Here is a 15,644-nt window from a genome sequence, read left to right as displayed (position 1 = left end):
TCTTCAGCCTCCTGAGGTTGAAGAGGAGCTGTTGCACCTTCTTCACCATACTGTTTGTGTGAGTGGAACATTTCAGTTTGTCTGTGATGTGTACGCCGAGGAACTTAAAACTTTCTACCCTCTCCACTGCATTCGTCGATGTGGATAGGAGGGTGCTCCCTCTGCTGTTTCCTGAAGTCCATGATCATCTACTTTGTTTTGTTAATGTTGAGGGAGAGGTTGTTTTCCTGACACCACACTCCGAGAGCCCTCACCTCCTCCCTGTAGGTTGTCTCGTCGTTGTTGGTAATCAAGCCCACTTGCCGTCTGCAAACTTGATGTTTGAGTTGGAAGCGTGCATGGCCACACAGTCGTGGGTGAACAGGGAGTACAGAATGGGGCTAAACACGCACCCTTGTGGGGCCCCAGTGTTGAGGGTCAGTAAATTGAAGATGTTGTTTCCTACCTTCACCACCTGGGGCGGCCCATCAGAAAGTCTAGGACCCAATTGCACAGGGCAGGGTTGGGACAGGGCCTCCAGCTTGATGATGAGCTTGGAGGGTACTATGGTGTTGAATGCTGAGCTGTAGTCAATGAACAGCATTCTTACATAGGTCTTGCTTTTGTCCAGATGTGATAGGGCATGAGTCACCTTGCCTGAGACCTGAGGACTGATTCACACTATAGGGCCAAACTGAACCAAGCTGAACTGGGCTGGCCTGGTTACGCATCCACCATAGTTGCTGGAACCATGCTGGAAAGAAGATATCTGAGCCAGCATGGTACGCGTCAGGTTGGCCAATTGTATGAATCGGGTCTCAGACTGGCATTTGCTCCCCCAGCTAAAGCCTAGACTTTGGCACAGCGGATTACCTCAATCTTGTGGCACACAGATGACTTGGGTTCATACCCAGAGTTACACTTTCAGTACCTTCAGTACAGGGAAAGGGGATCCCTAGTCAGTCGCACAACTGAATGCGTTCAACTGAAATGTGTCTTTCTCATTTAACACAGCCCTCTGAAACACAGAGCTGCGGGGGTACTGCCTTAATCGACATCGTCCACGTCATCGGCGCCCATATTCTTATTTGTGGCCAAGGAAGCCTTTTGAGTGCAGAGCGCATTTTGAGATGTTCCAACAGCCCATCTCTCTCCAACCTCATCCCACTCTCTCCCTCTCTCTCTGCCTCTCCCTCGCTTTCTCAGAATTATATAGTCTCAACTGCCGCCACTGACTGTCTACAGACGGATATTCAGCAACAGAACAGTCTGTCTAGACTCAGGTTATAGTAGTCATCTATCTCAGATAGTGACATACTCAGAGAGAGTGTGGTTGCTAAAGAACTGTTTTAGGTCATTATAGGACCGTCTGTCTGTCCATGATATGATAGAGATGAGAGAAACAGAGAGAGAGTGAGTGACTGAAGACAGACAGACAGACAGGCAGACATACACAGGCAGGCAGACAGACAAGAAGGCGGACAGACAGGCAGGCAGACAGACAGACAAGCAGGTGGACAGACAGGCAGACAGACAGACAAGCAGGTGGACAGACAGACAGGCAGGCAGACAGACAGACAGGCAGACAGACAAGCAGGTGGACAGACAGACAGGTCACCGTACCCAGGACCAGTTGGGACTGGCGTTGTTGCAGAATTTTTCCAGATGTTCCTCTGGGGTCATGATTCCATGACACGGCTTGATCCCCACTCAGGTATACGATCCAAAAGGTGTGTTTCTGTGTTAAAAACCAGGTGATCCGACTGAAGTGTGTGTTTTAGATACTTGGTGATCTAACAGACAAGTGTGTTCAGACGTTAGTTAAGTCAAGGTTCAATAAAACAGTTAAAGCACGTAGTGATCCCAGCTATTCTGTGTCAGACTGTAATACTGTGTTCGTTCTCACTTGTCAGACTGTCTATATAGTGTTTCTGGAGATATTGTGGGACTAATTTTATCCAGTGTGTTCTGAGAACCGCGTTCCAAAGCTAAACGTTAGAGCACCCACCAGATCTTATCCCAGCTCCTTTAAAAGGCCAGGACGGCACACACACACACACCCACACACACCCACACACACCCACACACACACACACCCACACACACCCACACACACACACACACACACACACACACACACACACACACACACACACACACACACACACACACACACACACACACACACACACACACCCACACACACACACACACACAGGCCCGTCATGAGTGAGACATCTATTGGGGCAGTAACTCCTGGAACTGGTTTGCTATCTGACTCTCAGCTCTCTCAGTGACGTCATCAGAGCCACTTGGGAGAGAGACTCGGTCCCCTAAGTTCTGCCCTCTGCTCTACACCCCCTCCTCTATCCTACAAGCTCCCACAGTCTCACGCCACATCCATGTTTCTCAAATGTCAATCGGTTAGGGTTAAGTTTAGGCATTAACTCTGTAATACTAAGGTTAGGCATGAACTAAGAATGGTTAAGGTAAGGGTTAAGGTTTGGGATCGGCTTACAATAAAAATCTCAAAAACAACTTTCTATCGCTGGATTCAAACATGCAACTTTTTACACCAGAGGCAGATGTTTAAAACTGAAACCAACTTGAAGGTAACATTGATAACTGTTGCCCCCATTGGCCGGTTTCCATGTCATCTCCCAACGTCCTCTGACTTGGATGGACGTCTAATACGATGTATCACAGGTGACGTGGCTGCTCTATACCTGCTCCATACCCCCTGGATCAAAGGCTGCTAGACAGGTCAGCTCAACATGTCCCTCCAACCCAGGACACACAGCTCAATTGAATTGCCATAGATGTCCTTATCTGCCCCCTTGGAACCCCCCCGCCCTAGCTAGTACAGACCTGCACCATGTCTCACCACTATCTACTGCAGGGGTACACTACTGTATAGCTACAGTAGGACACAAGACTCTTACATAATGACAGATTCTCTTAGTGATTCGCTAAGAGGAAAAACTTAGGTGTAAGGTAACACTGTTGCTCATAGGAGCTAGCCAACAAGACAACTACAGTAACAAAATCACTGGAAATTAGCTGTGTTTCATTTCACTTTTTATCAATTTATATATTTTTGTACATATAAATATATATATATATTCATAAAAATGATGCCAGCTGATTCATGATTTTGACTGGCTGAGAAACACTGCCTGTGTCTCGTCCCGACTCCCAACGTTCTTCGCTATGGAACAGCTGGAGATCGAATTTCAATATTGAAATAATGTTGCAAATGTCGGAGACAGACAGCAAGGTTTATACAAATCTCTGCTGTTGAAAACTAAATGTTAGTCTAAAAGAAATGTGAGATAATGTCTAGATGCTTTTTGTACTGGAAATAAAGTTTATACATTTCTTGGCTGGGTTGATGAGACAATGGATTGCGCAGTCTGATAGAACAGAGTAAAAAGGCATTTTAAAATCATAGATTTGTGGAATAGACACTGGCTGGAATGCGGTTTTAACCTATCAGCATTCAGGATTAGACCCACCCGTTGTATAATACTGTATAACTACAGTAGGCCACAAGACTCTTACATAATGACTGATTATCTTAGTGGTTCGCTAAGAGGAAAACTTAGGCGTAAGGTAACACGGTTCGGTGTCAGTAAGGCACATTTCAATTGGACTTGATTTATTGTTCTCATCTGTCCTCAACTTGAGCCCAGTGGCAATAGCTTCCATTGACCGTCAGTTTAAATGTATAGTGTGTGCTGCCCTCTGCTGGCAACAGATAGTGTCGCGTCTCCTATGTGTAGCAAAAATAATACAAAGGGAGGGGCGGGGGGATAAACAGGGAGACACCACCCACTAGTGGTGGGAAATCAGAGTTGCTGTGAGAGATGTGTGAAGAGCAGTGAGTCAATGTTTAGAGCAGGGTTTTATGACTCCAGCACCTGGACAGCAAATGGGTGCATAGGCTTTTGTTCCAGCCCCGCATCAACTATTCCTGGTCCAGACTACATACAGCCTGTGATTAGTTGATTATTTGAAACAGGTGTGTTAGTGCTGGGCTGGAATGAAAGCCTGCACTCCGAGTGGTTCTCTCGGACCTGATGGTAAAAAACATCATTCAGAAGAGCACCAACTTGGACGGATGTACAGCATAACCAACAGCAGATACTGTAAAATAGATTGAGACTGTTTTCGGAACATGTACATTTATACATTGTAAAACATAACAGTACACAGGACATTGTGTCTATAGAACATGACAACATCAATTCAAGTTTCTCAACATATTGACAATCAGGAGACCACAAACACGGAGCTTCAGAAATGAGAGCCAAATACACATAAGAGTTCTCACCTCTTGAAGAACACTGGCGTGAAATCACTGAAGAAAACATCTTCTTTTACATAGATAAGTACTTTTTACATGACACAAAACTGTCAAAATATATGCAAAATATTGAATCATTGTATATCACAAAAAACTTCTTTAAAAAAAACGACACTTCATTATCTACAATAAGAATGGTGGCATGCACTGTGGAATGATGACTTGTAACAAATCACACCAGAGAGGAGGAGGGCTGATTGGAGTATTGTAGTATTGTAGTAAATACCACAGCAATGCTACAGTAAACAGAGCCATACAAGTCGCAGACTCATAGCTATATTCACTAGCAGCTACTCTCTCCATGGGTTATTGGCTTGATCCACTAGAAGTGTACAGACAGTTTTTGCCTTTCTGTTTTGAACCTACAGCAGGGTTCAAGCTGAGGGGTACGGGTTGAGATTCATGGGTTTAGGAGTTAGGGGGGTTCATATGTGTTTCCCTGTGAGGAAGAAGAGGGGCCGGTCCTCTTTAGCGTTGGCTGTCTGGAACTCGTCACTCAGCCGGAACCTCCACTCGTCCTCGAGCTCCAGCCTCACCACTGTCTGTCTCAGAGAGCTGCGGTCAGCACATATCACACACAGAACCGCCCCTGGAGGAGGGAAGAGAGAATACTGTTGAGGAAGTGATGACTTCTCTGTGTGTGAGTCTGCCTGCATGGGTCTGTGGACGTTTACTGTTGAGGAAGTGATGACTTCTCTGTGTGTGAGTCTGCCTGCATGGGTCTGTGGACGTTTACTGTTGAGGAAGTGATGACTTCTCTGTGTGTGAGTCTGCCTGCATGGGTCTGTGGACGTTTACTGTTGAGGAAGTGATGACTTCTCTGTGTGTGAGTCTGCCTGCATGGGTCTGTGTGACATTTACTGTTGAGGAAGTGATGACTTCTCTGTGTGTGAGTCTGCCTGCATGGGTCTGTGTACGTTTACTGTTGAGGAAGTGATGACTTCTCTGTGTGTGAGTCTGCCTGCATGGGTCTGTGGACGTTTACCTTTGAGGAAGTGATGACTTCTCTGTGTGTGAGTCTGCCTGCATGGGTTTCTGTGGATGTCTGCCTGCATGGGTCTGTGTTGAGGAAGTGATGACTTCTCTGTGTGTGAGTCTGCCTGCATGGGTCTGTGGATGGGTCTGTTTACTGTTGAGGAAGTGATGACTTCTCTGTGTGTGAGTCTGCCTGCATGGGTCTGTGTGACGTTTACTGTTGAGGAAGTGATGACTTCTCTGTGTGTGAGTCTGCCTGCGTTTATGGGTCTGTCTGCCTGCATGGGTCTGTTTACTGTTGAGGAAGTGATGACTTCTCTGTGTGTGAGTCTGCCTGCATGGGTCTGTGTACGTTTACTGTTGAGGAAGTGATGACTTCTCTGTGTGTGAGTCTGCCTGCATGGGTCTGTGGACGTTTACTGTTGAGGAAGTGATGACTTCTCTGTGTGTGAGTCTGCCTGCATGGGTCTGTGGACGTTTACCTTTGAGGAAGTGAAAGTTCTTTAGGAATCCTGGCGTGACGAAGGAATCCCAGTAGCAGAGCAACAGGCCGCTGAACAGCAGCCCTGTAGTACAGATGTTGATGGAGCGAGGTCTGGAACTCACAAAACACACCGTCACCTGGAGAGAGAGGGGGGGGGGGAAGGAAAGGATGGAGGAAAGGAAGGAAGGAGAGGGAGGGAGGGAAAGAGATGCCCCAATGACTGATCTGACATTGGAACAATCACATACAGTGCCTTGCGAAAGTATTCGGCCCCCTTGAACTTTGCGACCTTTTGCCACATTTCAGGCTTCAAACATAAAGATATAAAACTGTATTTTTTTGTGAAGAATCAACAACAAGTGGGACACAATCATGAAGTGGAACGACATTTATTGGACATTTCAAACTTTTTTAACAAATCAAAAACTGAAAAATTGGGCGTGCAAAATTATTCAGCCCCTTTACTTTCAGTGCAGCAAACTCTCTCCAGAAGTTCAGTGAGGATCTCTGAATGATCCAATGTTGACCTAAATGACTAATGATGATAAATACAATCCACCTGTGTGTAATCAAGTCTCCGTATAAATGCACCTGCACTGTGATAGTCTCAGAGGTCCGTTAAAAGCGCAGAGAGCATCATGAAGAACAAGGAACACACCAGGCAGGTCCGAGATACTGTTGTGAAGAAGTTTAAAGCCGGATTTGGATACAAAAAGATTTCCCAAGCTTTAAACATCCAAAGGAGCACTGTGCAAGCGATAATATTGAAATGGAAGGAGTATCAGACCACTGCAAATCTACCAAGACCTGGCCGTCCCTCTAAACTTTCAGCTCATACAAGGAGAAGACTGATCAGAGATGCAGCCAAGAGGCCCATGATCACTCTGGATGAACTGCAGAGATCTACAGCTGAGGTGGGAGACTCTGTCCATAGGACAACAATCAGTCGTATATTGCACAAATCTGGCCTTTATGGAAGAGTGGCAAGAAGAAAGCCATTTCTTAAAGATATCCATAAAAAGTGTCGTTTAAAGTTTGCCACAAGCCACCTGGGAGACACACCAAACATGTGGAAGAAGGTGCTCTGGTTAGATGAAACCAAAATTGAACTTTTTGGCAACAATGCAAAACGTTATGTTTGGCGTAAAAGCAACACAGCTCATCACCCTGACCACACCATCCCCACTGTCAAACATGGTGGTGGCAGCATCATGGTTTGGGCCTGATTTTCTTCAGCAGGGACAGGGAAGATGGTTAAAATTGATGGGAAGATGGATGGAGCCAAATACAGGACCATTCTGGAAGAAAACCTGATGGAGTCTGCAAAAGACCTGAGACTGGGACGGAGATTTGTCTTCCAACAAGACAATGATCCAAAACATAAAGCAAAATCTACAATGGAATGGTTCAAAAATAAACATATCCAGGTGTTAGAATGGCCAAGTCAAAGTCCAGACCTGAATCCAATCGAGAATCTGTGGAAAGAACTGAAAACTGCTGTTCACAAATGCTCTCCATCCAACCTCACTGAGTTCCAGCTGTTTTGCAAGGAGGAATGGGAAAAACTTTCAGTCTCTCGATGTGCAAAACTGATAGAGACATACCCCAAGCGACTTACAGCTGTAATCGCAGCAAAAGGTGGCGCTACAAAGTATTAACTTAAGGGGGCTGAATAATTTTGCACGCCCAATTTTTCAGTTTTTGATTTGTTAAAAAAGTTTGAAATATCCAATAAATGTCGTTCCACTTCATGATTGTGTCCCACTTGTTGTTGATTCTTCACAAAAAAATACAGTTTTATATCTTTATGTTTGAAGCCTGAAATGTGGCAAAAGGTCGCAAAGTTCAAGGGGGCCGAATACTTTCGCAAGGCACTGTATGTATTTGTGTGTGTGTGTGTGTGTGTGTGTGTGTGTGTGTACCTCAGGCCCCAGGTTGAGGTAGCAGTCTACAGACACTATGGGGTGTGTGTAGTTGCATGTGCTAAGGGGGAACAGGCGAGAGTGTTGCAGGTATTTCTCCAGCAGTAGCTGTGCAGGCGTGGCCAGGAATGGATGCTTGCTGTCCGGGGCACAGATATACTGAGACGGCTGGACCGAGGTGGGGACGTTAATCATCTGAAACCACACATTATATCAACATTACAATGGTCCTAGCATGAACATTACAACAACATTACAACTGAGTCATCACATTACAGAGGGATATGAATCGATCACTGCGGAACACCACATTTGATTTGAAGATGATGTTGTGAGTGTATGTTTGTGTGTGTGGTTGTGTGTGTGTGTGTAAGACTGTACCTTGTTCTTGATGATGAAGGTGTGGTATCCTCCAATAGAGATCTGTTTCTTCATCACACTAAAGTTGTTGAAACGACAGATGAGCAGACCAGCACTCGGGACTCGCAGGGTGAAGTCAACATCATCACACGTAAACCTGAGGAGGAAGAGGAGGAGAGGGGGAAGAGAGGAAGAGAGGGAGAAGAGGAGCGAAGGGAAAGAGAAGAGGAAGAGAGAAAGAGTGAGGGATGGTTCACATAGAAACCATTTCAACCTGCCACCATACTCTTCTTCCAAAACAAATGACTTATCTAAAGTCAAGTGTCTGTCCTCTCTAATCCATTTTGGTTGTACAGGACTATTCTAGCATATTATTCAATTCTAGTCTACTGTCTCACCTGTTCTGGTTGAACTGGATGCCTTGGGTCAGGTCCACGTTTAGAAGCAGGAAGTCGTGGAGGTGTCCTCTGGAGAAAGGCTCCCTGTGACGAGCTCCTCCCCCTGACCCCTGACCTGGGGAGTGACTGCTCCACTTCCTGATCCCACAGAGGCCGAACTGTGTGAGGCCAGGACACGCCTCCATGTGCTGCAGCACCTGCTTCAGAGACACGTTCCTCTCTGCAGGGCCTGAGGTACTGGAAGAGAGAAAGAGAGAGAGGATTACAGAGCTATGCAAGGACAACAAGGAATTGTGTTGTGTGTGTAGCTGAGAATCATCCTTGTCGTGTGTGTGTGTGTGAGTGTGACTGTATACCTGTGTGAGTCCAGGTCCACAGCGTTCCACATGACGCAGGAGCCATCAGAGAGGATGATGAAGGGCCAGACGTCGGCTGGCGGCCCTCCTCCCTCCACCCTGCGGCTGCGTTCCAGCTCCAGGTTGTTATAGGACAGCTCCTTGATCAGGAAGTGGGCCGCACCTGGGGGAGGGGGCAGAGGTCAGAGAGGGAGACATTGTCTCTGTATCTCATAATGTATGTTAGTTTGTTTGTTTGTGCGGGGGGAGAGGGTGAGAGATAGATGAAGGGAGGGGGAGTGAGAGAGAGAGTAAGAGAATGAGTGAGTTAGTGAGAAAGAGAGTGGAGCTGGAGGTGGTTATAGCGTACCGAGCCCGGCTCCATTGAAGATGGTGGGCAGCACCAGCATAATGTGGTTGGGCCAGTACTTCTTATAGACAGCCATTTCATACTCCTTGATGACCAGGATGTGGAGGTGGGCCGCCCCATCCATGGCGTGGTACAGGTTGAACAGGCCATGCTCATGACGACCTGTTGTTGGGGTGAAGATGGGACTCTTGATACAGTCTGGGTTCTGATAGGGGAACGAGAAACATACACAAGTTTGAGTGGGTTCTGCAAAGATTTGATCTTTTCAGGGTTTCTATACTATGTATTATGTTGACTGTATATGTTAGTGGAGGTTTCAGATATGGAAGTACTATAGGAAATAAATAAATAAAGAAATGAATAAAGAGTAAGAGAGGAAAAATAGGCTCTTGGGAGCTCCCTGGTGGTGAGATTATGCAGTGCATCCTCACTTCACTGATTGTGGGTTTGAGGAAGGGGTTAGTAGTGTACTGCTATGGTTCGATTCTCTACTCTTCTCCTTGACATGTGTACCTGCTCAATCCCCCTATCAGATTTAAAGGCACTGGATTGCTGTAATGAGTTAGCACCCTATTTCTTAAACCAATCCATTTATTTCACATCCATAAAGGGGAGTGAATGAGTGCACACCTCAGGAAGAACGGTAGAGAATGGGTATTACGGTTAGTATTAAGGGTGAGGGGCTGAGTTAGATTACCCAATCGGAGGTGAGGGGCAGTCTCATGCTCTCTAGTTGGCCTCCTGGTTGGCTGAAGCTGAAGTGGTGGTGTTTAGACTTGGGAATGATGAAGTAGAGCTGGATATCCTCCCCCAGCAGCAGGTGGGAGAAGGTGAAGGCATGCAGGGTCAACTCATACATCTACACATATACAATACACAAAGAAAATACATTATCATACATTTACACATATAAAATACATTATCATACATCTACACATATAGAATACATTACTATACATCTACACGTATACAATACATTATTATACATCTACACATATACAATACACAAAGAAAATACATTATCATACATTTACACATATAAAATACATTATCATACATCTACACATATAGAATACATTACTATACATCTACACGTATACAATACATTATTATACATCTACACATATACAATACACAAATAGAATACATTATCATATATCTACACATATAGAATGAACATATATAATACATTATTATACATATACACATATAGAATGCATGATCATACATCTACACATAAATTCATGATTGAACATGTACACATATAGAATACATTATCATACATCTACACATATAGAATACATTATCATACATCTACACATAAATTCATGATTGAACATGTACACATATAGAATACATTATCATACATCTACACATATAGAATACATTATCATACATCTACACATATAGAATACATTATCATACATACGTTTATTACTACATCTACACATATAAAATACACATATAAATACATTTCATACTACCGGAAGTTTACATACACCTTAGCCAAATACATTTAAACTTGGTTTTTCACAATTCCTGCTTAAAGTTTACATACACTCAAATAGTATTTGGTAGCATTGTCTCTTCTCCAAGCATCTGTCCTTACACATATAAAATACATGATCTTACATCTACACATGGAGAATACATTACCTTACATCAACACATGTAGAATAAATATATATAACACATTATCATACATATACACATATAGAATACATTATCATACATCTACACATATAGAATACACATATATAATACATTATCATACATCTACACATATAGAATACACATATAGAATACATTATCATACATCTACACATATAGAATACATTATCATACATCTACGCATATAGAATACACATATATAATACATTATCATACATCTACACATATAGAATACACATATAGAATACATTATCATACATCTACACATATAGAATACATTATCATACATCTACACATATAGAATACACATATAGAATACATTATCATACATCTACACATATAGAATACATTATCATACATCTACACATATAGAATACATTATTATACATATGCACAGATATAATATATTATCATACATCCACACATATAGAATACATTATCATACATATACACATATAGAATACATTATCATACATCTACACATATAGGATAGATATACATCTACACATATAGAATACATTATCACATATCTACACATATAGAATACATTATCATACATCTACACATATAGAATACATTATCATACATATACACATATAGAATACATTATCATACATCTACACATATAGGATAGATATACATCTACACATATAGAATACATTATCACACATCTACACATATAGAATACATTATCATACATATACACATATAGAATACATTATCATACATATACACATATAGAATACATTATCATACATCTACACATATAGGATAGATATACATCTACACATCTACAATGCATTCAGAATGTATTCAGACCCCTTGACTTTTCCCACATTTTCTTACATTACAGCCGTATTCTAAAATTGATTAAAAAAAAAGTTTTTCCCTCATAAATCTACACAAAATAACCCATAATGACAAGGCAAAAACAGGTTTAGACATTTTTGCAAATGTATACAAAATAAAAAACAGAAACATCTCAAGGATGATCAATGGAAACAGGATGCACCTGAGCTCAATTTAGAGTCTTATAGCAAAGGGTCTGAATACTTATGTAAATAAGGTATTTCTGTTTTTAAATTGTAATACATGTGCAAAAAATATCTACACCTGTTTTGCCTTGTCATTATGGGGTATTGTTTGTAGATTGCTGAGGATTTTTTTTTATTGAATCAATTTTGTTGAAATGTGGATATTTTAGAAATCAATTGACAAAATGTGGAAAAAGTCAAGGGGTCTGAAAACTTTGGAAGGCATTGTATGTTTATATTTATAAATTATAATATATTTATAATACATGATCATGTATCTACAGATATAGAATACATGATCATGTCCCAGAGAGATACAAAATATTAAAGACCAACTATGCACTGATTAGTACAGCTAATAATAAACAGTGTGTTTGAGACTGTGTGTGTGTGTGTGTTTGAGACCATGTGTGTGTTTGAGACCGTGTGTGTGTGTTTGAGACTGTGTGTGTGTGTTTGAGACTGTGTGTGTGTGTGTTTGAGACCATGTGTGTGTTTGAGACTGTGTGTGTGTGTTTGAGACTGTGTGTGTGTGTTTGACACTGTGTGTGTTTGAGACTGTGTGTGTGCGTGTGTTTGAGACTGTGTGTGTGTTTGAGACCGTGTGTGTGTTTGAGACCGTGTGTGTGTTTGAGGCTGTGTGTGTGTGTGTGTGTTTGAGACCATGTGTGTGTTTGAGACCGTGTGTGTGTTTGAGACCGTGTGTGTGTTTGAGACTGTGTGTGTGTTTGAGACCATGTGTGTGTTTGAGACTGTGTGTGTGTTTGAGACTGTGTGTGTGCGTGTGTTTGAGACTGTGTGTATGTTTGAGACCGTGTGTGTGTTTGAGACCGTGTGTGTGTTTGAGACTGTGTGTGTGTGTGTGTTTGAGACCATGTGTGTGTTTGAGACCGTGTGTGTGTTTGAGACTGTGTGTGTCTGTGTTCTCTGCTCACCTGGTATGCGGGGTTGAAGCCCGTGTACTGGTGACACTGCTCACAGTGGTGGTAGGTGTTGTAGGCTGCGTATTTAGACAGTTTGATTCTGGCCGTACGCCTCCGAAGATACACGTCCTCCTGACGTCTGGGGATTCCTGGGGGCAGAACAGGGGGGCTGGGGGTTAGTCGATCAGGAGAACACCAGTCAACAACCATGGAATAACCATAGAGCATCTGAGAACCAGAACCACATACTGTACACAGCTACAGAGTTTAGCCAGTCATTGGTTATCTAGTATGTTTTTTTCTACAATAGTAGAACAAAAGACCAGGAGGTCCAAGACAATGATCCAGTAAGACTGCCTATGATAATGTTATGGTCCTAGAGAGATGTCCAACCATCAGTGTTGGGGTAGTAGTCAGGGCAGTAGACAGTGCTGATGTCTTCATATTTGGGGTCGTGGACGGTATAGTCAAACGGAATACCCATCAGTGTGTCTGTGACTGGCCAGGAGGCACAGGTTGGCTGGTACTGGACACGCTCCAGCTGACCACCTATACAATACAGATATGTATATATTCATGATACATTCATAACAGCTAATAATAGCGCAATAAAAAACCTCATGTAGGGTTATCAGAGTCCAACCCGCTTCTGCGTCTGCACAGCTGTTTTCTAGAATCTTGGACCGTTGGAGTGTCAGCACGGCCCAGATGATGTATCTATCTGTCATCACATTCAGTTGAATGGAAGGTGTATCTATCTGTCATCACATTCAGTTGAATGGAAGGTGTATCTATCTGTCATCACATTCAGTTGAATGGAAGGTGTATCTATCTGTCATCACATTCAGTTGAATGGAAGGTGTATCTATCTGTCATCACATTCAGTTGAATGGAAGGTGTATCTATCTGTCATCACATTCAGTTGAATGGAAGGTGTATCTATCTGTCATCACATTCAGTTGAATGGAAGGTGTATCTATCTGTCATCACATTCAGTTGAATGGAAGGTGTATCTATCTGTCATCACATTCAGTTGAATGGAAGGTGTATCTATCTGTCATCACATTCAGTTGAATGGAAGGTGTATCTATCTGTCATCACATTCAGTTGAATGGAAGGTGTATCTATCTGTCATCACATTCAGTTGAATGGAAGGTGTATCTATCTGTCATCACATTCAGTTGAATGGAAGGTGCTCTCAGTGAGCCATTGGACTATTAAGACTCTGCACCCTTCACTGCTCTAATATACAATAGCACAGAGGTGTAAAACACAATTCAGAGACCCACAGCCACAGTGGTTATGGGAGTGTTGTCATGGTAACTCACTGAAGTTGATATCTTCCTCATCATAGATGTCCACCTCCATCAGTCGGATCAGCATACGAGACAGGATGCCCAGAAACTGGAGGTACGCCCCTGTCTTCCCCACCTGAACAGTTTACAGGAGTCAGTATGGCGTGTGTTTGTTTTGGTGCGTGTGTGTAAGGCTATGTGTGTGTGTGTGTGTGTGTGTGTAAGGCTATGTATGTGTGTGTGTGTGTGTTTCCACTGAGCAGCAGTCTGCATGTGTGTATGTCTGTGTATACCTGTGGGGGTCCACTGAGCAGCAGTCTGCATGTGTGTGTGTGTATACCTGTGGGGGTCCACTGAGCAGCAGTCTGCATGTGTGTATGTCTGTGTATACCTGTGGGGGTCCACTGAGCAGCAGTCTGCATGTGTGTATGTCTGTGTATACCTGTGGGGGTCCACTGAGCAGCAGTCTGCATGTGTGTATGTCTGTGTATACCTGTGGGGGTCCGCTGAGCAGCAGTCTGCATGTGTGTATGTCTGTGTATACCTGTGGGGGTCCGCTGAGCAGCAGTCTGCAGGGATGGAAGTCTGTGTATACCTGTGGGGGTCCGCTGAGCAGCAGTCTGCATGTGTGTATGTCTGTGTATACCTGTGGGGGTCCACTGAGCAGCAGTCTGCATGTGTGTGTGTGTGTGTATACCTGTGGGGGTCCGCTGAGCAGCAGTCTGCATGTGTGTATGTCTGTGTATACCTGTGGGGGTCCACTGAGCAGCAGTCTGCAGGGAAGGAAGTCTGTGTATACCTGTGGGGGTCCACTGAGCAGCAGTCTGCATGTGTGTATGTCTGTGTATACCTGTGGGGGTCCGCTGAGCAGCAGTCTGCAGGGATGGAAGTCTGTGTATACCTGTGGGGGTCCGCTGAGCAGCAGTCTGCATGTGTGTATGTCTGTGTATACCTGTGGGGGTCCGCTGAGCAGCAGTCTGCATGTGTGTATGTCTGTGTATACCTGTGGGGGTCCGCTGAGCAGCAGTCTGCATGTGTGTATGTCTGTGTATACCTGTGGGGGTCCGCTGAGCAGCAGTCTGCATGTGTGTATGTCTGTGTATACCTGTGGGGGTCCACTGAGCAGCAGTCTGCATGTGTGTATGTCTGTGTATACCTGTGGGGGTCCGCTGAGCTGCAGTCTGCATGTGTGTATGTCTGTGTATACCTGTGGGGGTCCGCTGAGCAGCAGTCTGCATGTGTGTATGTCTGTGTATACCTGTGGGGGTCCACTGAGCAGCAGTCTGCATGTGTGTATGTCTGTGTATACCTGTGGGGGTCCGCTGAGCAGCAGTCTGCATGTGTGTATGTCTGTGTATACCTGTGGGGGTCCACTGAGCAGCAGTCTGCATGTGTGTATGTCTGTGTATACCTGTGGGGGTCCGCTGAGCAGCAGTCTGCATGTGTGTATGTCTGTGTATACCTGTGGGGGTCCACTGAGCAGCAGTCTGCATGTGTGTATGTCTGTGTATACCTGTGGGGGTCCGCTGAGC

At 43.9% G+C, this 15,644-nt stretch overlaps 2 protein-coding genes across 6 annotated transcripts in view; both read right to left on the bottom strand.

The window, feature by feature from the left end:
* Nucleotides 1-1,958, bottom strand: part of LOC112262204 (phosphatidate phosphatase LPIN1) — a 51,972-nt gene extending 50,014 nt beyond the window's left edge. For 2 of the 5 annotated variants that reach the window (XR_006084579.1, XM_042330140.1), the window contains exon 1: nt 1,603-1,958. Coding sequence is in view for 4 of the 5 variants with exons in the window: in XM_042330140.1 (XP_042186074.1) it covers nt 1,603-1,662 (60 nt within the window). In the remaining variant the exon portion in view is untranslated. The remainder of the gene's footprint in view (nt 1-1,602) is intronic. The other 3 variants (XM_042330142.1, XM_042330141.1, XM_042330143.1) reach the window with 3 other exon arrangements.
* Nucleotides 1,959-3,147: 1,189 nt separating this feature from the next.
* LOC112262203 (protein GREB1-like) overlaps nt 3,148-15,644 on the bottom strand; it is a 68,230-nt gene continuing 55,733 nt past the window's right edge. Inside the window, exons 23-33 of the mRNA XM_042330432.1 lie at nt 14,146-14,248; nt 13,211-13,366; nt 12,830-12,966; nt 9,887-10,048; nt 9,190-9,394; nt 8,841-9,003; nt 8,485-8,721; nt 8,108-8,243; nt 7,727-7,921; nt 5,803-5,941; nt 3,148-4,934 (exon numbers count right to left, since the gene is read on the bottom strand). Coding sequence (XP_042186366.1) covers nt 4,771-4,934; nt 5,803-5,941; nt 7,727-7,921; nt 8,108-8,243; nt 8,485-8,721; nt 8,841-9,003; nt 9,190-9,394; nt 9,887-10,048; nt 12,830-12,966; nt 13,211-13,366; nt 14,146-14,248 — 1,797 coding nt within the window. The 3' untranslated portion in view covers nt 3,148-4,770. The remainder of the gene's footprint in view (nt 4,935-5,802; nt 5,942-7,726; nt 7,922-8,107; nt 8,244-8,484; nt 8,722-8,840; nt 9,004-9,189; nt 9,395-9,886; nt 10,049-12,829; nt 12,967-13,210; nt 13,367-14,145; nt 14,249-15,644) is intronic.

The sequence above is a fragment of the Oncorhynchus tshawytscha genome, linkage group LG11 (assembly GCF_018296145.1).
Source record: "Oncorhynchus tshawytscha isolate Ot180627B linkage group LG11, Otsh_v2.0, whole genome shotgun sequence".
Lineage (NCBI taxonomy): Eukaryota > Metazoa > Chordata > Actinopteri > Salmoniformes > Salmonidae > Oncorhynchus > Oncorhynchus tshawytscha.
The sequence above is the reverse complement of the archived record's forward strand: the minus strand, read 5'-3'. Positions and strand labels throughout refer to the sequence as shown.